The sequence below is a fragment of the Myotis lucifugus genome, unplaced genomic scaffold (assembly GCF_000147115.1).
Source record: "Myotis lucifugus unplaced genomic scaffold, Myoluc2.0 scaffold_138, whole genome shotgun sequence".
Lineage (NCBI taxonomy): Eukaryota > Metazoa > Chordata > Mammalia > Chiroptera > Vespertilionidae > Myotis > Myotis lucifugus.
The window spans coordinates 120,623-145,776 of NW_005871186.1; the positions used below are offsets into that span (position 1 = coordinate 120,623).

Here is a 25,154-nt window from a genome sequence, read left to right on the forward strand (position 1 = left end):
TTTAATAAAAGACAAACACTCTGGTGTCTGCTCAGTTCAGCCCAGGGTCTTGGAACAAATGGAACCAATTAAAAGGCCATCATAGGGGGATTCAGGGGAAGAGGAAAAAGCCATTGATCAAATCAACGCCCAGCTGCCCGGGCGCTGGTTTGTGACCTGCGTTAGCAGAATCCTCCCTCGAACTCTGCTCTCTTCTCCCAGACGCTGCCCTAGACCCAGGGACCTTCCCGACACCCCTCCCCTGTCCTCCGCTCCTTTGCCCCGCCCACTGGCCAGCTGTGTGGCACCTCACTAGACCTCCTCTGGATCGCAGTTTCACTGCCTGTCAAATCTTGCAGGAAAAAACGATCAGGAATCCTGTTGGCTATTCCTTCAAAATACATTCGATTTTGATCCATTTCTCACCACCTTGCGGGGGCAGAAACATAATCTTCCTCCCACCTTCCTAAGTTCTTCTGGCTGGACTAATAATCAAATGAATGGAACAGGAGAAAATGACCAGGTTTATTACGTATGTACATACCGGTTCCCATAAGACTATGCGACCCGGGGACACATTGGGCTGCCGAGGCTTATAAACCATTCCCCATTAAGGAGAGAGCGACAGGGGTCTGGGATTTCAAAGGGATAGTAGGCAATTCAAAGGTAGACGAGAAAGAGCGAATATGTGGTAAACGAATTCTCGAATTCTCGCGGGGCCACCCAAACAATGGGACACATGGGGGAGACTAAGGCTTGCTTGGGTCCTCCCTGTCTACCGGTGAACTCCGATATGCTAACGTGACGAGGGTGGTGATGAGGGTGTCCTTACAGGAGCAGGTTTTTCTGATTTCCTTCGGGCAGGTAAAGGGGGAAGGTCATAGGTTCTTTCTGAGCCTTTGGTTTCTTACTAACCAGCTTAGAATCAATATCCTCAATACCCGCTGGGAGTGGAATTCTTGCACTATCCCAAGGAAAACAATTTTCTGAGACTCGTGTGATAGAATGATTGGTCTTTATTTCTGTGGAATTACATCCCTGAGTCTCCAAGGTCCCATTCCCCCTCGTCCCACAGAAGGACGGTAGCTCTGGCTTCAGTTGGGCTAAAATCAGAGCCAGTGTCCAGAGTTCCCTCTCCGCGCTGGAGCGGCCCATGCAGCATCGGGCTAGCTTAGCTTGTGCTTCCATCGGCCCATGGCACGTGGGGTCTGCATGGCCGTGGGCCATAGGGTGAACGCAAGGAAGCCAGAACGAGGGAGCCACAAGAGCCAAGAGTGCCAAGTGCATGGACCCCTTTGTTAAGGGGATTTTCTATTCCCAAGTTTTTGTGGGCTTGCAGTGGCCCCACCCATCCTGGCCAACAATCTCTGCTCCCAGGTATGACAGGCACCCTCTCTATGTCTATGGTGAGGACATGAGGGAGGGGGCCAAGGGCTGGCTGAGACTTCCTCTCTCACCTTGGTGTTTCCCACTCCACCCCTAGGGCTCCGCCCTTGGGCCTTCCCCTCCCATATGACTGAGAGCTAGATGCATTTGACCTGCTGATGTGCTGGGGGGTCCACATTGTGGGGAGTGGGTAAAGCCTGATTTCTGCCCAGATGCAGTCACACCTCCCAAGGGATAGAATCCAGTTTTGGAGGCGGCCATGTGAGGAGGCAAGGACTTCTAGGGGCAGGCAGAGGGCGTGGCCTCTGGTGGGGGCAGGGGAGGTAGCTGGGTGTGCCAGCCTGGAGGAGGGCCAGCGTGGGGTCATGGTCATAGCCTCCCAGGCCTGCCCTGAGCTGAGGGCAGAGATGCTGTGTGCTCCAAGGCTGAGCTGGGGAGGCAGGGCCCCGTGAGGAAGGCTCTCCCACAGGGAGAGGGGGTGCCTTGGAAGCAGTGTTCTCTCCATCTCTGGAGGTGGGGGGAGGGTGCAAACGATGCTGGGGTGTGAGGGGGTGCAGAGGGGAATCTTATGGAGGAGAGAAACCTTTTCAGAGCCCCCCCCCACTTCTCTGAGAGGGAAGAAGGTTCTGGCTTCCCTTCAGAAGAGCTCCCAGACCAGAGGGCGGTGCTGGCCCTCAGCACCTGGAGTCCAGCCTCTCCTTTGGGGGGGGGTGGTGGTTGCTGTAGCCTGTCTCCCCAACACTCAGCTGTGTCCTCAGACCCAGGGCTTGTGTGTCTTCCTGGCAGTAGAGGTGGGGGACCCCATCTGGGGCCTCCTTGAAAGTAAGCAGGAGGTCAAAGGGACGCCCAAGGCCAGACAGAGGACATCATGGGGCCGTCTTCAGGGAACCTCCTCCTAGCGGAACCAGAGAGGGCAGTCAGCTCCTTCGAAACTCCAAGCTGGGAGGCGGGAGGCAGCGCCCCGAGGTCAGAGCAGCTGTCTGTCCCTCAGGTTTGCCTTTACAGAGTCATCAGCTGGACACTGTGTGCTCTTTTGTGGGAATAAAATACCCCACAGTGTGGAGTGCTGTCCTGGTGCCAGAGACATCATGGTTGGTCAGCCAGGGGCTGGGGGGCTCTGGATGGGACAGTTCCTGGGAGCCATGGGGGCAGGGAGCTGGGATTGAGAGCCAAAATGTCACAGGCTGTCACTCTTTTCCCCAGGAAGAGGCAGCACCTCTTGTCAATGCTAGGTAGCCCGTGCCACCAGGAACACACCTGTAGCCAACAAGGCAGAGTTTATTACTTACAGCAGCAGACTTCACATCAGGGGTCCCTGGGGTGCCTCCAAAAGGGGGAGTTAGGGAAGGGTGCTTATAGGGTTGTGGGGGCTGAAGTTAGTCAAAGGGTGGTTTTCGGCAAGGATTGGTCAGAATTTGCAAAACAGGGTGTTGCTGGAACAGTCTGCGATCCTGGCTGAGAACACGGAGCGTTTCTATTAGATCAGGTTGCTTGTGGTCTTCTCTTGGAACATGCAGGTCTGGACACAGGGTGTTTATGAGTGTGACTTTAGATCGCCTGAGCTAGACATCATGGCTCGGTCAGGCACTTGGTCAGTTTTGCAGGTCAGGGTATGTTTTGCAAATTATTTCTCCTGTTTTAATTCTTAGTCCTACCTCCATCTCACACCCCACAACAACCTGGTTGCCAGCAGGATCATTTTCTTCTCATCATCCTCAGGTGAAGGTCTGCACCCCACTCCTGCCTGTGCAGCCAGCTCTGGACACCAGGGGGCAGCAGGGCAGCATCCATGCACCTGGAGCCCACAGTAGACTGAACAGCCCCGGAAGGGCACTGAGCCAGCCTCAAGGGTGAAGGAATGATGGGTCTAAAGCTCTCAAGTGGCCTATTTGCTTCCCTTTGCTCCCAGGAATTCTGAGCAGGGGGCACAAAGAGGAGGAAAATGGGAGGGGGAAAGGGGAACTGAGGGAAAGGAGGAAGAATAGGAGGGAGGGAAGGAGGGAAGGAAAGGGGCTCCACAGAGCTGGCAGCTGGATCTTCTTCCCACTGCCCATCTTTTTCTGCCATCCCCCAGGCTGGCTACTTTCATGTCCTGGTTTTAATCTGACCTCCTGGCAGCCCCTCCTGGTCCCTCTCTGCCTCCTATAGGCTGGCCATCCACCTGTGGCCCATCTGTCTCCAGGTATCTACTTGGTGCCAGTAGGGACTGCACCTCCCCCTCAGCATTCACACACACACACACACACACACACACACACACACGCGCGCGCATGCACACACACATACATGCACAAACACAAGCATTCACACACACATGCACACACGTGCATGCACACACACATACTCACATGCAGACTTTTAATTTCCTCCCCCACATTTTGCAATTGCTTTGGTCACAAAGGCTGGTCTAACAGTTTAATCCCACCATCAGGTGGGACTTTTCAGATGGCCGCTGGTTTGAAATTTGGCTCCAGGACATAAATCTGAGGACACACAGGGATAAAACATCCTACTTTCTAAAGAAACCTGAAAACAACTGGGGTCAGGCACCTTCTCAGAGTTTACCCCCAACCTCTACCACCTTCCACTGTGGGGGAAGAGGGGGAGTGAGCAGTCAATTCAGTAGGGACTGGAACGTTAAACGGGACAGAACTTTGTTACTCAAAAGTGACACAAAGTTTTGGAGTTTGCCAAACATGCAGTTTATGGATGGGGAAGAGCAATTAGACATCCTTATATAGAGAACTGATGGGAGGAAAAGAAAACAGCTGTATGTTTGTGCCTTACTGCAGTCTCACTGTTCAGTAACCTGGGAAAAGAGGTATCATCAGCTCCATTTTACAGATGAAGAAACTGAGTTTATGATCACAGAGCTGGTGATGGCTGGCCTGGGCCGAACCGTGCGCCTCCTGCCTCAGCTTCCCTGTGTCCCCAGAGCTGCTACTTGTAACTGTGAGTTCAGTGTAAGCCAAAGCCATAGCTGGTAAAAAAACAAACAAACAAACAAGACTGAATAGGGATCTCCAAAGTCAGATCCCAAGATATACCCTTGCCTCCCTCCCATGTCATTCAGGCTTCTTTCCAGGACGCCCACCCCCAGCCTTGAAAGTGAGCTCTCACTCTCAGGAGGCACCGACCAGCACTGGGGAAGGCAGCCGAGGCAGGAGCAGCCCGAGGACCCTGGCCTCACATGTAGTCTCCATGCTGACCGCTCTGTGACCTTGGACAAGGCACAGCCCTTTCTGGGCCTCCAGTCCTCTAAGCAGCCAAAAATCCCTGGGGTCCCTGCCAGGAGAGGAAACGGATTCCAAGTGGTCATGTCTCCCAGGGAACTCACGTGCTGTTTCATTGTGGGCCTCAGGAGTTCACAGCCCCAGGAAGCAATGTCACGGTGGGGCGGGGAAGAGCAGGCAGGGAGGCCCAGGAGGTAGGGGCAGGGTAGATATTTTGGAGCAGGCAATATCCCCTGATCACTGCCGGACAATGGTCCAGGGCAGCCATTGTGCCGGGAGTGGAAAATCCTTTTCTGACTCCATCTCCAAGGGCTGAAAATAGTCCAGGGTGGAGCCCCTGGGGACTGGGTTTGGGGCAGATGAGTGACTTGCCCAGGCTGGCCCATTGTTTCAGGATGGGACAGGGCTGGGACCGAAGACCTGGCTAAGCTGGAGCTAAGGCAGAGGCAAGGCCAGGAAGCCCCTGCTAACGGAAGAATCGCTGGACTGAGCCAAGCCCTACTGAAGATGCAGGCACCGAAGCCCAGCGAGAAGGGATTCAGCAAGTCACATGGTGTATCAGGGCTGAGGAGGATGAGAGTTTGACTTCTGGGGCTCATTTCCCCCCGTCACCCACCCCCCACAAGCACATTCCCCTTGGGAAGGCAAGAAAATTCCTCACCCTGCAGCCACTTCTGGCCAAGCTCCACCCACCAGCCTGCAGGAGACAGGAGCATCAGATTGGACTGGCTCCATTCAAGGCACAGTGTGGTGCCAATGGAGTCACTTTACCTCTCTGGTCACTTGATGCCAGAGAGACTCACTACCCCCACTCTAGTTCTCAAAACTGAGAGCTCAGCGGGCTTTGGGTATGCCTGGAGGAGCAGCTGTTAGCTGTGCCTGTGATGAAAATCTAGATCCCTGATGCCCTAATTGAGATAGGGAGAACTGGAACGTGGGAGGCAAGTTCTCCAGAGCGGCCCAGAGAGGGAAGGCAGGTGGCCTCAGATCACACAGCAAAAGCTGCCTATTTATTGCCTGCTTAGGCCCAGATCCAATCCAGGACTCCCACACGGGAATCTTGGTTGAACCACGGAGTGGCTGCAGCACCCCATGGCAGGCACCATTAGTCAGAGAGAAATGGCTTAATCTGCTTCCACGGGTGGGTGGGAGCTCTCTAGCCCAAAGGGACTGGCAGCAGAAGCTTGACATCAAGGGCATCCCCCTCCTCCTCCTCCTCCTCCTCCTCCTCTACCTCCTCCTCCTCCTCCTCCTCCCTCGGTCCATTCTCCCCACTGCCCTCCCACGGCCAGACATCTGGACCAGGTTCTGTAAACACACGGGCCCATGTGCCTGAAGGCTACACGGTGCCAGGTTGGGTAGAGGGTGGTCCCAGCCCTTACTCCAGAAAGGACCTGCTCCCCTCCTCCTACACCCCGGGAAGCCTTGGCCACAGGAGACCCGTGGTGCTCACTGGCCGGACACGCTGTTCTTTTCTTCAAATAACTTATACTCATGTGGTTACATATTAAATTATGTCAACTCCATGAAGTCAGGGTCTGGCTGCTTCGCCTTCATAGCCTCTTGCACAGTGCCTGAGTGAGAACGTTTGCCATGTGCCAGGCCCTATTCTAAGTGCTCCATGTGTATTAACTCAGGTAAGCCTCCCAGTGACCTGCATGGGGGGCTGTGCTTCCTTTTAGAAAAGAGAATACCAAGGCACTGCCAGGTTAAGTAATTTGCCCAGGGCTCCAGGGCTGGAAGAATTGGAGACCATACTCAAACCCAGATGGTCTGGGCGTAGAATCTGTGCTCTTAACCCCATTCTCGTCACCTGGCCCTCCTTCCCTATAGGGGTTTCGAGTGGCCAGGGAAACTGGAAAGGGAACTAACCTGGGCCTCAGACGGACCTGGGCTCAGTCTCGAGTCACTTAACTGCCTGTATAACTTGGAGCAAGCCGTCACTTCCCGGAGCCTGTCCCCTCATCTGCTGAGCGGGGATAAGAATGTCTATTTCACACGGTTGTGGTGAAGAAATAGTGACATAATGGATGGGATAGGGTCTGGCATGGTGCCTGGGGCATAGATTTGGAAATGAGTTCCCTTCCTCGTGCACCTCACTCGGAACAGATCAGCTCAAATCTGCCTTGACAAGGGGCCTAGACCGGAGCAAATTGTGTCTGGGGAGTATGTTATTCAGGGGCTCCCCTAGCCTTCGAGGGTGAGAGTGGGAATGTCTCTGGGACTCTCCCTCCCTCATGGGCCCTGGGATACCTGCTACCCAGGGCAGAGACCCCTCTGTGCAGGGTCCCTGCCCGGGTTGCAGGGAGCTCCTTGAGAACAGCTGCTGCAGGAAAGTCAGCAGGCATTTACTTCCCCCACCCCACTCTTACCCCAACCCCCTGCCCCCTGTTCCTGGCCTCTGTCCACTTGGGGCAGAGGTGACAGCAGGATTCCCACTAAGGCACCAACCTGCAGTAAAGGAAGCAGGGCAGCAGGGCCAGCCTGAGCCCTAGGCATATGTCCAGGCGCCATCTGACCTCGTGAGTGATCTTGGGCAAGGCCCCGCCCCTCTCTGGCCTTGAGTCTGCAGCTGGGCTGGATAATCCCTGGGGTCCCTCCCTGTCAGGGGGCTGTGCCCTTTCACAGTGGCCTTCAGGAGTCAACAGCCTCAGGAAGTGATGTCAGGGTGAGGAGGTGGGAAGGTGGGGAGGGGCAGGAGGCCCAGGAGTAAGAGGAGATATTTTGAGAGCAGGCATGTCCCCCCATGTCACTGTTGGACAATGGTCTGGGGCTGGGAGTGGAAAATCCTGATCTTGCTTGAGCTGAAAATAGCACAAGGCAACAGGGTCAGGAACCTCACCCACCAGGCGGGTGGCCTGGGCACTGAGCTGCAGGCCAGATGTCCACACCGAGCGGGCCAGGTAGTCCAACTGGGGTCCAGAGGTGGGACCCTGGGCCTGTCCCTGGGTTCCTTAGGGTCTCCATTCCCCACTCCCTGCCACAAGATTAGGGGGTGAGTCAGCCACTCTGTGTCCCGTAGGTCCTGTGTCCTTAGAAATCTGCAGGCAGCTGGGTGAAGGAAGACTTCATGGGGCTCGGCCATAGTGTTGTCTCCATGCGCTGTGGTGTCTTGGGTTTTTGGGGTCTCCAGGGTAGCTGCTGGAGGGGTTGGTGGGCAAGATATGAAAAGAATAGGGACTAAGGGACCTTGGGCCCACGGTGTCCACAGTCCCACCCCCAACCACTGATGTACTCTCAAGAGTCCCCAAAATCATGACATAGAACCCCTGATTCTGGATCTAAGAAGGACTAAAGGAGTCAGAGCCCAACATTTACACTTCTGGCCAGCACAGCATCTTACCTGGGTAGGGTGTCCCTATACCCTGGGGTGGGTTTCAGCCTGAACAGCAGCCAGTAGGAAAAAGACAGACTCAAACCTACAGGAAAGGCGCAAAGACAACCCGAAAGAGGTTGTCACGAAAAAAGTTCTTAGGGACTCAGGTTACATTAACAGAAGTATAAGACCTAGAATGTGGGAGGTAAGCCTTTAACTCTATTCTGGGCAGGTCACCCACATTGTGCCATGCAGAGTAATCATTTGGGTCATGGCTTGTGATGGGTCCCTGTCACATGAGGAGCTGAGAAGCTAGTCTCTAAATAGAGCAACCTTTGGGGGTGCCCCTTTTTGCCAAGGTGGAGTGGGAAGGGTGGAGAAGTCATAGGAGGCTGGGAAAGTGAGGCGAGGAAAGAGCCTTATTTCAAGTAGAGTGGGCCCTTAGGGAGGGAATGAGTCCTTATCCTTGAGGTTAACTGTGAGGCCTGTCAGTTTTGCCCCGTCCCTGCCCAAAGGCTAGTGGTCCCTGTCCAGCTGAGCTCCACAAATCTCTAGAGTGGTCCTGGCTGGACCCAGAACCTGGTATAGGTGAGACCCATCTCCCCCACACTAAGCTCTGACCCAACCGGAACACCAACCATTTTGCCATGTAGCTGGATTTTCCACGAAGGCAGAGGACTGGACAGAAGAGGAGTGAGTCTCTCCCACACTACTCAGTGCTAAGGGAACCACATGATCAGGGCAAGGGGGGAGCCCTGACTTGACCTCCTTGTGACCCAGCCCCCACCTCATTCCTGCTTTTAGCTTGGGCACCAGCTGCCCAGCCTGCTTCCAGTTCCTGCACACCCTGCTCTCCTGGCCCCATGTCTTTGCCCAGGATGCACCCTGCACTTGGACGTTTCCAATGAACTGCTTTCCCCAGAAACTATAGCTTAGGAGTCCATAGCCCCAACCATTCAGCATTGTCCAGTGATGTGTTGGAACAATTTGTACTGTTTGCAAGAGCCAATTGTTAAATTCTCAGGAATTCTGCAGAAAGTTGACATTATATTGGTAGCCTGAAATTTGCCATTGTAGGAATGTTTGTACCACGGCAATTGGCAATGCTACAAATAAGGGGTTCCCCTCACCCACCTGGAGGGCCAGTTAAATGTTTTAACATTTACCAGTACATGATTGCCATTAAATCCTAAACTGGGGGATCCCAAGGACTGGGACCCCACCTGACTCCTCTCTGTGCCAGTAGAGGTAGGTACAAAAGCCAGTTAGCTTTAAGGTGGGGGCTGACCTGGGGTCTAGAGAGGGGACACCTGATATGAGACCACCACGGAGGCAGCTAGTGGGAAGGCAGGTGGCTGATGAGAACAGGTTGGAGAAAGAAACCTATTGTGCTTGGTGAGAGCTTCTCAGGCTGCATCCCCATCCTCCAACCACACAATAGGGCACAAGCATAGCAGACAACAACACTTTTAGTATGAGTTACAGCCTCAAACTGGCTCCCAGCCCACGGGAGCCTCCAGATGGGTTTATGAATCAGTTTCCAGATGTTCATCTCTTGGGCTGGGGGTACTTCTCATTGCTTAGTCCACTGTGGCACCCAGACCGGCCCCAGTTCCCCTGTGGGAAGCCCTGGCTCAGCACTGGCTGCAACCAGGGTCCTCTAGTCAGCCTGGGACCCCACCCCTCCCAGGTAGCTCAGGCCCAGAGCCTCTGTGTGACGTTGGTAAGTCACTTGCCTCTCTTGGCCTGTTTCTCTATTTGACTTGGTTCAGCAGGGCTCTAGCCTAGGTCCCTTGGCAGGCACGGCCAGCTATTTTTGTGGGTGAGTCAGGCCCTGAACCCTTTCCTTCTTGAAACCTTATTCCCCAATTGACACATACAAATGGCGATGGGGCTGTGGGGGACTGTTGAGCTCGCGGACCACAGAGTGTCCTGAGCCCCTGCCGAGTGACAGAGCGTTGGGGTCATGGCTCCCTTGACCATCAGCATGAGTCATGATGATCCATATCTGGGGAGACCACCTCATTTGAGCAAGTCATAGCCCCTACAGCGTCCCCCATACAAGCTTGCACAGGCCGGAGGGGTTTAGGCCTTACAGCCTGATGTCCTTAGTGTTCCCACCACCAGCCAACGGGGACTGCCTGCTGGAGTTCTCACTGCTGGCTGACCCGTCTTCTGCCTTGGGGTCAGTTCTATGAAACTTGCGCAGGTCCAGCCTGCGGCTAGCCTGGGCAGTAGGAGTGGGATTCGTGGGTGGCTTGGAGTCCCGGGCAAAGCGCACAAGCCTCTGCCCAGCCAGGAAGTAGAGCACGGGGTCAAGGCAACTGTTGGCACTGGCCAGCGGCCGGGTGATCTTGTAAGCCATGTTGATGGCGTTGAGGGTGTGGCAGCTGAGGTCCAGCGAGCGGAAGGAGTAGTAGAGGGTCCGGGTGACGTGGAAAGGCAGGAAGCAGAGGGCGAAAACCGCCAGGACCACGGCGATGGTGCGCACGGACTTGCGCTTGGCGCGCGGCAGGCCGCCCGCGGTCCCGTAGGCCGGCTTGAGCAGCCGCCGCGCCATGAGCACGTAGCAGACCAGGATGGTGGCGAAGGGCACCGCGAAGAGCAGGCCCAGCATGACCGAGATGTAGACCAAGAAGTGGCTGAAGAGATTAGGGGCCGAGGTGTCGTGGCAGGTGATGCGGTTGCCGCGTGTGCTGGTGGTGACGAAATAGAGCACGGGCGCTTGGCAGGCCAGCACCAGCACCCACACGGCGGCTGCCACCCGCCGGGCGTAGCGCGCCCGGCCCCAGCGCAGCGAGCGCAGTGGGCGCAGGACCCCCAGGCAGCGGTGCACGCTGATGCAGGTGAGGAAGAGGATGCTGCAGTAAAGGTTGGTGTAGAAGAGGAACCGCACCAGCTTGCAGAGCACCGTGCTGAAGGGCCAGTGGTCGCCGCGGGCGTAGTAATAGACCAGCAGCGGCAGGGAGGCCGCGTACAGCGCGTCGGACACCGCCAGGTGGAACATGTAGGTGGTGGAGGCGTTCCATGTCTTGAGGCGGCAGAGGAAGATGTAGAGCACGGCGACGTTCAGACACAGCCCGAGCACGCACACCACACCGTAGGACACAGGCAGCAGCACGTACTTGAAGTCCTCGTTGAAGCGGCACTTGTAGCCCAGCTCATCCCCATACCACGTGTCATTGTTGGTGCCGTTCCAGAGGCCCGGGCCTGCGGCCATTGCCCTGAAGGAAAGGGGGCGGGGTGGGGAGAACAGACATCAGGGTTTTGTCCAGGGCTCATCAAAGAGGCCTGACACACCCACCTGACCAGGGATACGAGGGACCTCAAGTATTAAGCAGATTCCTTTGGTTAAGATCTGCCCAACCACGTTCAAGGCCTTCTGACCTGGCTCCCTGGACCCAGAGGACCCAGAACCTCAGAACCCTGGAACCTCAAAAATGCATGAGAATGCATGAGATCCATAAATATCAGGATCATACAATTCTAAAACTTGAGAACAGATGCAGGCAAACTACACACTAAAGGTCAAATCCAACCCAATAAAGCTTTATTGGAATACAGCGTATCCATCTGTTGTTTACAAAGAACTGAACAGTTTCGACAAAGACCATCTGTTCTGCAAAATCTAAAATCCTTACCACCTGGCCTTTTACAAAAACAAAGTTTGGCAACTCTATTCTAGAACCTCAGGAGCACAGCATTCTAGATCTGGGATTCTGAACTCTAGAATTGGAGGATTCCAGAGGGTATAATTTCAGATTCATGGACAGGGGCCCTTGAGGCCTATGGACTCCACCTCACACCCAGTGCCCCTTGCCTTCTGAAGCGTTTCTGGCCAATGGGCAGCCCATACCTTCCTGGGGGCATCAGAACATTCTTTCCTTTAGCTTATTCTTTGGCTCCCTAGGGAGGTTCTGGCCCGGTGCCTGATATTTTGGTTTTGAGGAAGTATTTCCAAGGGTCTCCCTCTTCAGTCACTCATTCATTTTCTCAGCAAATATTTTTTAGAAACTTTCATGTTCTGGCACTTTCTGCATCTGCAAGCTGCTCTCTGGAGTGTGAGTCTACCAGATGGGACAGTGACCCTCCTGAAGATTCCAGAGAAGTCTGGGGGGGGAGGGATGGGAAGTCTGGGGACTTCATTTGTGGGTCAAATTCAGCTTCCTCCAGGCTTACCCAGCTTTCCTTCCACACTATCACAATCTTGAGGTTCCCCTGCCTTGTCCCTAGTGGGTATATAACACACTCACAGGGCCTGACTGCCCAGTGAGCACCTGGAGAACAAGGTATGCACCTTCCTCCTCTCCAATGTGACCAATCAGATCCCTCACTCATCTGGGAGGCAGGAGACAGATATCCCAACATGGAGGGTGATGATGTGCCCAAAGGTCCCAGAAGGCAGGCTGGAAATCCTAGCAGGAGTCCCCGGTGGACAGTTTGGGACAAACACAAAGAATAGCTTTCTAGCCCAGCCAGTGTGGCTCAGTGGTTGAGCATCAATCCATGAACCAAGAGGTCACCAGCTCAATTCCTAGTCAGGGCACATGCCCAGATTGTGGGCTTGATCCCCAGCAGGGGGTGTGCAGGAGGCAGCTGATTGATGATCCTCTCTCATCACTGATGTTTCTATCTCCCTCTCCCTCACCCTTCCTCTCTCTAAAAATCAATAAAAACATATTTTTTTAAAAAGAATAATTTTCTTTTTTTTTTGTTTTTTTTTTGTTTTTTTTTTATTGCTTAAAGCATTACAAAGGGTATTACATATATGTCCTTTTTTTCCCCCCCGCCCTTGACAATACCCCGGCTTCCCCTACCCCCCAGTGTCTTATGACCATTGGTTATGCTCATATGCATGCATACAAGCCCTTCAGTTGATCTAAAAAGAATAATTTTCTAACAGTGAATGGGCAGAGGGGGTTGACCTTTTCAAACCGTATTACTCTATGTGCTTTATAAATGTCACCTCTTTCCATCCTTACAACATGCTTCTGGGAGCCAGGCTATCATGCCCAATAAAGAGACTGAGACACAAATCATTCAAGTTATTTGACCAAGGTCACAGGCTACAATTCCTATCCAGGAATCTGAAGGTGCTATCAGAGGGAGATAGTGAACTCTCTTCTATGAGGTTGTGCAAGCAGAGTCTTCAGGAAGGCTCATCCTGCGTGTGGGGGTGTGTCTGGGAGGACACAGAGGGCAGATCATGTGTGAGTCCTTTCTACCCCCTGCTGGGGATCAAGCCCACAATCTGGGCATGTGCCCTGACTGGGAATTGAGCTGGTGACCTCTTGGTTCATGGATAATCCAGGGCTGTACAATTCCCTTCATGTTGGAAACTGGGGTCCCGAGAGGCTGGGACTTGGGGATTCTGTCAGGCCAGCGATTTCCACTCCTTTAGACCCTAAGCTTCATGCCCAGCCTGGCCTCTCAGCAGCAGTTCAAGGCCCTTGACGTTGAGGTTAGGGGGGCTGAAGGACACGTAGGTGCCTCAGTTTCCCTTATTTCCCAATACTCCACTACCCCCCACCCCAGATCTTTCCTGTCTCCTGTTGTCAGCAAAGGTGCAACCAGGAGGAAGGGAGCCTATACTGGTGACCTCCCTCCCATGGTCATAGGTTCCTTCCTAAGGAGCCACAGCAGATCCAGAGTGAGGAGGCAGGGAGAAGTCTATGTGGTACCAAGTTGAGAGAGAGCAGGGATGGAGGGGCTCTGGAAGGGCTAAACTGCGGGGATCCCTCTTGCCTGGGGCCTGGACTCAGGACCTGGCATTAGAGCATTTCCTGCCTCCCACCCCTGCTCCAAGCAGCCCACTGTCGCCTCCACCTTGCTGTTGGAGCCACTGTATCAGCCTCTCTGCCTCCAGCCTCAGTCCTCCCCAGTCCAGAGGGGTCTTTGTAAAAGACAAAGTCATTTCCCTGCTTGAAGCCCTCCTTGGCTCCTGCCTGCTGTCAGGAGAAAGCCTCTGCCGACCTCACCTCCCCCAACCATCCTCTGTGACCTGCAGTTTCCTGAATGTGCCCAACACTTCTCCTCTCTCAGCCTTAGTTCATGTTGCTCCTTCAACCAGGAATCCACTCACACCTTCCATATCTACCTGTTGAAATTGCAACTCTTTATCCTTCAGAGCAGCAAGCCCCAGTGATAACAAAGAACCTGGCCTCTGGAGTCAGACCTCCTAATTCCACTTCTATAAAATGGGGTGATACTTGGAATCTATATCACAGAACTGCGTGAGGATTAAGTAAGTAATTGGTATAAAATGTTTGGAGCAATGCTTGGCACACAGTAGGTATGCTGTGATGTTATAAGCTTCAAGGCTCAGCTCAGATATGGCCTTCTCTTGAAATCTTTGGGATGATCTCTCTGGCCACTGGTGGAGGAACAACAGGTCTTGACTTGTGGTGGGCCAGGGGAGTGCTGATGAGCCCGAAGCTAGGGCCAGGCCTAGGACCTCTGAGGGGAGAGATCTGAGAGCTTTTTGGGAGGAAGGCTGGAGAGACTGGCCCAGAGGAAGTCTGGATGGAGTTGGGCAGGAGAGAGAGGCAGACAAGAGGCCCGGCTCAGGCGTTGGGAGGAGGAGCAGGAGAGGGGAGAGGAGGGATTCAGTGTCAGACATTGTAAGTGTGGGGAGCCCTGAAGGGGTATGGTGGGATGTGGGCATGGGCGAAGGCTGGGGCCATCAGATCTGACACTTTGGGAGATGGGCTGGGAGTTGCTGACTCACAGAAGCTGCAGGAGGAGTGTGGAGGCCCGAGCATGAGGCTGAGAGCCTGTAGAAGGGCCACCAGCTTGGGGAGTCCAGCCCTGCCACAGAACCTCAGTGACATCAGCCATTTCCTGCCCTCCTGAGACTCAAACCTCTCATGGGCTGAATTCCCTGGCCTTGGAGAACTGCGGCCATAAAACCTCCCTCATGAGGTCTTCTTCCCACTGGAGATAGGGAGAGTGGTCCCTCCAGGACACCCCGTCCCACCTCTGAGCTGCTCCTTTAGCTCTAGCCCCAAGGCAGGTGTCTCCTCAGAGTCGGGCCAACATCCCATTGCTCTGCACAATGCTCTTGCTAATCACTTGTGGTGGAATCTCTGACACTAATGAGAGGGGTGGAGACTTCCTTAAGTTTCCAGTGAACCGAGGGAGCTGTCTTTTCCACCTGCTCTAAGATATCCCGGCCTCCTCCCTCCCAGACCAGCTGGGGATTCCATTGCCATGGCCCCCATCCAGACTGACTCTGCCCACGCCCTCCCTCCACGGGCTGGCTCACCAGCCTGTGATTACACCTTTCCTGCCTCCCCAGCCTTTGCTTACGGAGATAGCCAAGTCCCCAGCCCTGTCTTCTGCCTTTTCTGACCTCCGATGCCCTTGGGGCCTCACTCCCTGCTCTCTTGGGACTGGCTTCTGCCTAACTTTGTCTAACACCACTCACCAGCCCCTCCATGTCCAGTTCTGGCTGGCCCTGCCCTGAAGAGCTCCTGGTCTGGAGGGAGCTATGAGCCATGCAAGTGCCCTACCAGGCTTCCTTGCCTTTGTGCGTGCTGTTCTTTGTCTGGAAACCCACCCACACTGCACTCCATCCTGCCCATCCCTCAAGGTTCTTTTCAAATGTCACCTCATCTCTGAAGCTGTCCTCCTAACATTACCCCCAGGCATTCCTCATAGCCTGTTAGTAATTTGTCCATCCACCTTCTACCGCAACACATTCCAGATACTCCCAGAGGACTAGGACTATCTGATTCTTTTCTCTGTTCCTATCCAGCAAGAGCCTGATTTAACACGTTAAACGCCCAGCCTGTTTTGTCTTCCGGACAGAAAGTATAATGTCAGTCATGGGGCTTAACATGTTAAAGCAGGTATAACATGAATGAGATAATGAATGAATGAATGAATGAATGAATGATTCAAGCACAAAAGGCTATGGGAGCCCAGAGGAGGATGACTCTCCTTTCCCTTATTCCTCTGAGAGCCCCCCCAGAGGACAATGGCACTTAAAGATTTCTTGGCTGCTGACCCTGGGTGGCCAGGAGTCAACCCAGCTCTCCTGGGGCCCAGCCCACCTAAGGTTCCCGGACTGTCTCTCTTTCAAGAGGTGCAGAGAAGGCCCTGCCCTTCTCTGGACAGAGGGAGGGTAACTGGACCCAGATATTCTGGAGATGGGTCAGCGTCTGAGCTAACCACATTCTTTTATTTCATCCACCTCTGGCTCAGATCCTAGGCCAGTCCGGGTCAGGAGCTCCTGACCCCGGAGCCCCATCCCCTCACTTTGTAAAGGTCAAGCCTGGGATGAGCAGCCTCCACACAGCATCTCAGTTGTATTCCCCACCCTCATTCCTCAGCAGATACTGCCACTGAGCTATTTGTTCAAGGTCACACTGCCAGGAATTGGAAAAATTGGGCTTAATACCCAGGGCTGCCTGGCTCCAAAGCCTGAATTTATCACAGCCTGGGATGAGGGAGCAGGGCAGGGATCCCTTTGATCTACCCCCGGTTCAGTGTATACACACACATGCACACACCTGCCCCAACCTCCAGTGGACCCCGCCCTCGCACGTTCCTACCTGACCGGCCCTTGCTCTCGCTGTCAGGATGCTCAGTGCCCGCTCAGGTTCCTCACTCATGAATGCACAGGCTTGGACAGGGCTGCAGGGAACTCTGCAGGAAACAGGAAAAACAGGTCCCCCGCCTGGGGCCGCACCCAGCTTCCAGCATTTCTCAGGGTAGGCAGTGTTGTGGGCTCCTGAGACACAGGGAGGTGGAGACAGTGTGGGCTCTGGATCATGGGAAGCCAGCCAGGCCAAGCCCTCCCGGGGCCACCTGCTCTGCTCCAACCTTGGCCTGAAAGAGGCAGAGAGGTGACCTGGTGTGCTGGTCCCAGTAGGGATCTCCTCTACCCACCAGCCATCCACGCTCAGCTTACAGGCTCCAGGGATGGCTGTTCCCGGCCTCCTTCCCCAGGAGCCCCCTTTCACAGGAAGGTGGCTCTGCCAGAGAAGGTCTCCCCGTGTCCTGCAGAGCTGAGCTGAGCCTCTAAAGCCCCCTCCCTTGATTTTGGTTCTGTGCTTCGGCCCTACAACAGGAAACAGTCAATACCCTCCTTGCCCGGTATACACTTGACAGTACTTCAGCCAACCCAGTTTTGCTCAAGCTGAGTCTCTATCTGGAATATCCCTTTTCCCTCTAATCATTCCTCCATAGGTGTTGTAAACACACATGAACATTCACAGGCATGGACACACCTAGATACACAGCTACACGGAGATGTATACCATCACACTGAGACGGACACGAAGTGCACACACACAGTCCCAGTCAGAGCCTGAAATAGCCTTTAGAAATCAGTGTGCCAAACTCCCATTTGACAGAAGACATTGAGACTCAAGGCCTCACAGTAAGTCAGCGACGCAGGCAAGATCAGAAGCCAGGCCTTCTGGGCTCTGGCCCTGGTTTTTGTCTTGCCTGGGAGCCCCTCACACACACCAGGCACAGGGCTGCATGAGGGTGTGGTTACCTAGTAGACCCTCTGTGTGGACAGGTCCCAGCATCCATCAGAAACTCAGACACATCACAGGGGGAAAGAACATCCCTTTTCTGTCACTTTCATTTCTCCACAATGGGGAAGTGGGGTTCGAGATAGCCGAGGCCAGGTCCCCAGGCTGGGGTGCAGCACAAGCGTGGCGGAAAGTGGAGAGAGGAGATGGGAGGCTGCAGGAATAGGACGGAGTAAAGGCACCGGGAAATAACCCTGGGCACTGTGTTCCTAGTGGGCCTTGCCTCAGGATCCCAGGCTGACCTGGGCCAGTGGGCAGGTAGCTATGTGTCAATCTGCTTTGGAGTCTAGTGACAAGATGAAAGAACTTCACCTTTTCACCCGACTCCGCCCAGAGTCACACCCTGTCTTCTCAGGAGAGGCCTTCACTCAACAGACTAAGGTGGAGCACAACTCTTTCTCAAAGCCACCCTCCGATTTCTGAGAAGGGTCTCCACCATCCATCTTTCCAGGCTTCAAACCTCTAATATGCCCTTGACAACCTCTCTCTGTCCCACCCATGTGAAAACCATCACTCACCAGCTCCTGTCAGTTCAACCAGTACAGTGACTCAGGGATGGCATTTCTCCCACCTCATGGCCTTAGGCCTGCATTTCTCCTCCACATTGTACCAACCCCCTCTCTGGTCCCCTTGCCTCTACTCCTGCCCTCCTGGCCATCTTTTGTACGGCAGTCACAGGTCTTCTTAAAACATGAACCTGACCATATACTGTGGAGCTCAGGACCCTTCCATGGCTCCCTATTACCCTGACTATGTCCAAGTGCCTGAGCCTGACACTCCAGGCCCTGCCAACCCTCCAGACCAGTGGTCGCCAACTGGTGGTCCTCGGACCACTGGTGGTCCATGAGGTCCGAAAGGTTGGCGACCACTGCTCCAGACAGCCCACCCTCTCTGCCTCTGCCCTCATCTTCCTGTGCCAAGCACAGCAGAAGCAGTCTCATGGTCTATCTTTGCTCAGGAACACAGCCCTTAACTTCTAACAGTAATATAACCAGAGAGGAGTGCTTTCTCTGCCAAGTTCCATCTTTGGTGGCTTCACAGATCCCTTCTCATTTAATCCCGAGGAGCTTAGAGAAGCAAAACAACCTCTCCAAGGTCACAAAGCTAGCAAATGGCAGAGGAGCCTGGTCTGTCTGACTTGAGGAGCTGTGCCCCTGACCACCACCTCCTTCCCTCCAAGGCCTAGGTTCTCCCCTCCAGGAAGCTCCCTGACTAGCCCTCGGTGAGCCCCATGGCTCTGCTTTCCTGGTTGGCTCTCTACCACAGGGAATGCCCTACAGGCAGGGCCCAGGATCTACTCTAGGTGTGAAGCAGCCATGATGGTTATTGTACCCATCTCACAATAACTAAGGCCAGAAAGTGCCAAGCCAAACATGCAGAATACCTGCCCCACTGACTTGGCTCTGCCTCTACCCACCCTGGGTCCCAGGCCAGTGCGCCCAAGGCCGGGGGGAAGGGCTGGGCAGTTCCCAGGCCAGCTGAGGAATTTCCAGGGTGGTTAGAAGACATTCCAGCTCTTCCACTAGGGTGGCTCTGGAATGTACCCGCTCACCCACCCACCTAGCTGGCCCTGTCCAGACTGGAAGGGGATTGTGACCCATCACTGTTCTGGAAACCTCTGCTGCCTGCTTCTGCTGTGAAGGGAAGCAGAAGACCTGGGCCTGGAATATCATCGAGGGACAGGGGAGGGCCCCAGGCAGGTGGAAAATCCCAGTTCTGTCATTCTCAGCTGTGGGACCTGGACAAGTCTCCTCTCCACAACTTAAGTTTCAACCCCTTGCCATCTAAGAACAGTATCTTAGGAAGACAAGAGGGGCAGGAAACCCACAGGAATTTGGGGCACAGTAGAAACGTCACAGATCAAGTTTCCCACACTGAAGGCCACCCTCAGGGGCCCCCAGCAGGAACTTGATCCCACCACATTTCTTCACTCACTCACCCTTTTACAGAGGTTGTCACATTGATGCCTGTCCCTGTATAAGGCTCTTGGGATTCCAAGGTGGGTCACTGTCAAGGTTGGCGAAGAAGGGGTAGGTAGCACATGGGAAAAGACCCAGAAATAGGTAATGACAACTCAGGGTGATCGGGGCTGAAGAAAGCAGAGGCAACAGGGCTAAACCAGATAAGAGGACCCCTAATAGGAATGGGGAGGTGGTCAAGGAAGGCTTCCTGGAGGAGAGGACGCCTGATCTGTATTTTGGAAGGGGTCAGGTGAGCGAAGAGAGAAGAAAAGCAGAGTGAGCAAAAACCAGGGCAATAGATCACACAGTATGTTTGGGGAACTGTTAGTCATCCCTGTGGATTGAGGGGAGAAGAGAGGACAAGGCTGGGTTAAAAGACAGGGAGCATCTTGGAAGTCATTCTCTGTCCCCTCCCAAATCTCACCCACAGAGCTGAAGGCCAGTGGGCCCCAGCCCTGCCTGGAGTGCTTTCTACACCAGAAGCACTGGACTCATCTGGGGAAGTAGCTGAGGGGGTAACCTCAGATGTTATCGACAGGTGCAGTTGCAAAGTACAACCTCTGCAGCCTCTCCAGGAAGCCCTTGTGCTCTGCAGCCCCCCTGGAGGCACTCTCCCTCTTGGGAGCCCTTAGCATCTTGGCTGTGGGAGCCACATGTTGGGGTTGAGCTCAGAGCCTCTGAGTGTGTTGGTCTCAGATCAGCCTGTCTGGTCCTCCCACCTCAGATCAGGTAACTGAGACTCCTTAAGAGTAAGGGCCTTACTCAAGGTCTGGTGTTCTAATTCTAGTATTTTCAGTGTGGAGTTGAGCACCTCCACCCTCACTCCAGGGCAGGACTCCAAACTACCTGTCCTACTACCCCTGGCCTGGCACGGTCCAGCCCAGCCCCACCCAGCACAAGGCTATAGAGATGCACTGCTAAGCTGAACTAGTTCAGAACCACAAGGCCCTGGACTTCACATCAACCTATCACAATCCAGATGCCTCCAGCCAGACTGAAGAGGCAAGAACCCTGGGTTCAGGCTCCAGCTTGGAACTGCCCACGCTGTGCAATCTCGGTCAAATTGGTTCCCCTCTCTGAGCCTTGTGTTCTTCAGTGGTCAATTGGGGACAGTCACCACTACACAAGACAGCTCATGAGAAATGACAGGTGGGTGCTCCATGTGGCTAGCAAATCATGCTCTGTCCTGCTGTGAGGGCTGCATCTCCTGTCATGGCAGAGACACTGAAACACGTCTCAGCAGGGGGCCCTCCTGGGTGATCCAGCAGAGGGGCCATGGTCAGGACAGTCAGGGAAAGTTCCTGGAAAGGGCTGTGATCAGGTATGAAGAGAGGCAGAAAGAGTTCAGACTGGAAGGAAAAAGGGAGAATGGAGGACCCAAAGTAGAAAAAGGGACAAAGCTGAGGAATGGGATACAGGTGAGTCTGTGATTCTGAGACCGTCTCATTCCGAGTGCTTCCGGATTCTGGGTTCATTGGTACTTACAGTCCAATTGCAAGAGTCTCTGGTTCTTGGAGTAAATGCTAAATGTTTCTTTAATTCTGTTACTTGTTGCTCTTGAGATTCTCAGAACCACAGCAGTCTGGACCCTCAGAACAACATAATCATAAGTCATTTTCCCAGGAGCCAAAGTCTCAGCAAACACCTGCCAATGCCCCCATGGGCCTGACCTCAGAGGGACCCTGCAAATCCAGACTCAGATCAGACTCAGTCAAACCCTTGAAGAGCTCCAGTCTGAATGGGAAGAAAGCCACAGACATGGATCAAGTCTACTTGGGTGATCAAGCCATGACCAAAGGAAGCCCAGGGGCCATGGAGCTCATAGAACCCCTAATGAGCCTGGTAAGGTGGCCAGGAAGAGCTTCCCAGAGGAGGGGTCATTTGAGCTGGGTCCTGATAGATGATTAGGAGTTTGTTAGGTGGATACAGATGTAGGAGAGCATTGAAGGCAGAAGGAAGAGCAGGTACAAAGACTCAGTGGTGTGATAGTGTGGACTGTTTGCCTAAAGCCAGGGATCATGTGAGGCCGGAGTGGAGGGACAGGTGGCACAGAATGTGTATGTGCGAGGGGAAGGGCTGCAGGACTCACATGGAATGCCAGGCTGAAGAACTTGGCCTCTATCCTGAGGACAATGGGAAGCCATGGCAGGGCTTAAGCAGGGAAGGACATGGTCTGAGTTGACTTTTGTAGAGATAGTGCCACATGGGAGGTGGTTAGGAGGGGGGAGACTCCCCAAATGCAGGGGGAGAGGGGAGGGTCATGTGGGCCCCAAGAAGTCTGAGGGAGGCCCTTCTCCCATGCTCCAGGGCCCAGGCAGTGTCATTGTCAATACAGTAACAGTGACAGGGTACCAGGATAGAGGGCCAAGGAGGAAGTAGTTGCCCAAAAGGGCCCAGGCTGCCCACTCTCACAGCAGGAACTCTAGTTATTCATCCCGAAGCAGAAATGACTCAGGGCTAAGATATGCTGAGGCGAGGGAGTGGAGGAACTCCTCTGCTCAAGAACCAACTGTAGCTCTCCATGGAGCAAGGCCCTCCTCTTCCACTATCCGCCCACTTTCACCTGGTCATTCATTTCCCAAACACTTACTGGCATCTCTTTTAGCCCAACCTGTGTTGCGTGATGTGGACATAGAGAGAAAGCAGGCCTGGCCTGGCCAAGTCCTGCAACTGATCTCTCGGATGAGTACAGAGGTCAGGATGGGCCCCCACACCGGCCTCCCCACCGTCAGGCCTGAACGGCTGGGAGGCCAGGCCTGAGAACACGGGCATGCTAGACAGGTCCACAGAAGGCAGTTCAGGGAGAGGAACGATTTCATTAGGGGGACCTCTATCTCCTCTCACCAGATCAACAAGGCTTCCCTAGTCCTGAGGTTAGGCCTGAATGGGCATTAGATTATCAGCAGCTGGGTAATCAGGCCACAGCACGATGTAAAGACAGGTTTTCAGGGCATGATTCAAACTTCCTTCAGCCCGAAAGCCAGAGGGCCGGGCTGCATCTAGATGGGGCTTCTGTCTTGAATGGGGAGATCTAAGCTGGGGCAGGTAGGCAGGAGGCCAGCTTTTACCTTGGCGTTGTGACCTTGCTTCCTGAGCCCCTATTTGCTCATTTGCAAAATGGAGATAATAATTCCTCCCTAACAGGGGTGGTGGAGGGACATTTATAAATTAGTCCTAGTGAGCAGAGGTGGCACAGGCAGAGGAGGGCAGTCAACAGTTAAAATTCCCCAAACAGTTAACGTGATCCCTTGCTATTGCACCTATTTTCTGTTATTGTCTTCAAAATGCCTTTCAGTCTGTGAGTATCACACTTCTTCCCTGTGCACAAAGCCCTATCTTAAGAATCCTCATAGCATCCTGGCACTTGAAGAGGTAAGGACCATTGGCAGCCATTTATGAGGGTCTCCCACTATGATCCTCCAACCCATTTGACCAGATCTCAAGACAGCCCAAGGCAGGAAAGAGAGAAGAGTGACAAGCCGTCCATGCCAGGGCCTCCCCACTCACAAATTCTCAGCACAGGGCCTTACCGGTTCTAGCCTCCTTTTAGAGGCTGGTGAGGTAGGAATTGCCCCAAGGCCACCCGGCAAGTTGGGGGCAGAGCTGGGATGTGATCAATCACTCACTGGTCCCCTGGCTCCCTAAGGGGGAGGGAAAGTCCTAAGTGTTCTCAAATTCCTCAGCAGAAGCATCTGAGGGGTCAGGGAAGTGTTTAAACAAGGGGGTAAGGGCTCATAGTCGAAACAATGCCTGGGTGATTCTAGTATCAATATCACAAATGCCCTGACCTCCATGCACTTAGCACTACTCAATCCATTCTCCACCCTGCAGCCAGAGAGCTTTCTGAACTGTGCTCTGAACACGAATCTCTCCTGCTCATAAACCTTCCATGGCTCCCTATAGCCTTCAGATGAAATCCAAGTTTTCAGCCTGTTTACTCTGGGTCCTGTAGTGCCCCAGGACACACTGTTCTGATATCCTGTGCCACCCACTCTGATGACCTGGTTCTGGTTTCCCCTTCTTTGTAATGACATAGAGCTCCACTGTAGAAGGCCTTCATTGGAGAAGCTGGGCACAGGGCAGAGGATAGGCACTGCTGTTGCTTTCTCAGTTCAGTTCAGCCCTGTGCAGGGTGCTGGCAACACAGAAATAAGCCCCAGTTCCTGCCCTCCAGGGGGGCTCAGACCTGGGGATTGGAAAGGAGACAGACAGAGGCCATGATAGTCCAAGTGAGAGCAGGGCTGTCAGCACTGGGACTGCAAGATCCCAGAAGAACCCAAAGGAACTGGGGGATCAAGGAGGGCTTCCCAGAGGAGGAGACATCTGAGCTGGGCCGAACTGAGGAAGAGGAGAGGAGGGAGGCATTTCAAGCAGTGAGCTTAGCATACACAGTGATCCAGAGGCAAGGAACTGCCCAGTATGTGTAGCAGACTCCATGCAGTTACTAGCGGGTGAAAAGTCAGGTGGGAGAGGGGGCTAGAGAGCCTGGCAAGGATCAGTTCTTGGAGGCCTTGAGTCCCAGGCTGAGGGGTTCAGGCTGGGTCCTGTGGAAGTCCTGTGAAAGTTTAGCTCAGAGAACTGTTGGGATTTGGGTTTCAGGAAGTTCCCTCTAGGTCCTGGAGCAGTGATGGCGAACCTATGACACGCGTCAGAGGTGACACGCGAACTCATTTTTTTGGTTGATTTTTCTTTGTTAAATGGCATTTAAATATATAAAATAAATATCAAAAATATAAATCTTTGTTTTACTATGGTTGCAAATATCAAAAAATTTCTATATGTGACACGGCACCAGAGTTAAGTTAGGGTTTTTCAAAATGCTGACAGGCCGAGCTCAAAAGGTTCGCCATCACTGTCCTAGAGTCTAGGAACTGATCCCACCCCCACGCTGTGAGCCGGTCCAGGAAGACACTGGTGCTGAGCAGGACCCACACACCAGCTCCCCAAGAGCCCTCCAGTTCCCCATCGTTGTTATTTCCCTTTCGCAGGTGAGGCCACGAGGCTCGGAGTAGGAACATGCCTTGCCCAGGTCACACAGCGGCTAAGGCAGGATAGGAATAGAGATCTCTGATTCTCAGGGAGCTTTTGTGGGCTCTGTCCGCTCAAAGAATCTCCTTCCCAACCACTCCTACCCACTGAGATAACTGAGACTTTACTGGGGCCTCACCATGGCCCTCAAAAGCTCCCCATTACCCCAGCCTAGATCCCAAACACACCGGGCACCTAAGGCTGTGGCCCCAAGGATACGGAAAGGAACAGTTCTAGCCCACAGCAGGGCTTGGCCCTTACATCTGGCTCCAAGGGTCCCAAACCTGCACCCTGGTTGGGGAGTGGAGGGAGGGCACTGCCTTTTGCCAGACAGACCCTTCCTGCAGCACCACGGGCCAGATTAACAGTCCCCTGACAGCGGCTTAACTGTCCTTTCAGGCCACTGCCCCAATCACCCACACTGCCCCCCCCCCCAAGTCTTACCGACGCCCAGGCGGGGGCGGGCCACCCAGAGTGCCCCGGAATGAGCCGGCCTCTATGGGCTTGTGGGTCTCCAGCCACCACCCAGCGCCCACTCCAGAGCGCGCGTGTACACACACACACACACACACACACACACACACACACACACACACACACGTTCTACAAGTTCAGCTATTGACACTGCAGGGGCGCACGCTCTCACTCACCAACACACAGACGCTCCCAAATACGAGGACGCACACTCACGGGGTGTCCGTCCACA

At 54.0% G+C, this 25,154-nt stretch overlaps 1 protein-coding gene across 3 annotated transcripts in view; it reads right to left on the reverse strand.

The window, feature by feature from the left end:
• Positions 1–9,365: 9,365 nt before the first annotated feature.
• The window catches only part of P2RY2 (purinergic receptor P2Y2), a 17,304-nt gene continuing 1,515 nt past the window's right edge, over positions 9,366–25,154 (reverse strand). Inside the window, exons 1-3 of one of the 3 annotated variants that reach the window (XM_014460702.1) lie at positions 25,099–25,154; positions 16,470–16,648; positions 9,366–11,138 (exon numbers count right to left, since the gene is read on the reverse strand). In XM_014460702.1, coding sequence (XP_014316188.1) covers positions 10,007–11,134 — 1,128 coding nt within the window. In that variant the 5' untranslated portion in view covers positions 11,135–11,138; positions 16,470–16,648; positions 25,099–25,154 and the 3' untranslated portion in view covers positions 9,366–10,006. Of the gene's footprint in view, positions 11,139–16,469; positions 16,747–25,098 lie in introns of all 3 variants that reach the window. The other 2 variants (XM_014460699.2, XM_014460703.2) reach the window with 2 other exon arrangements.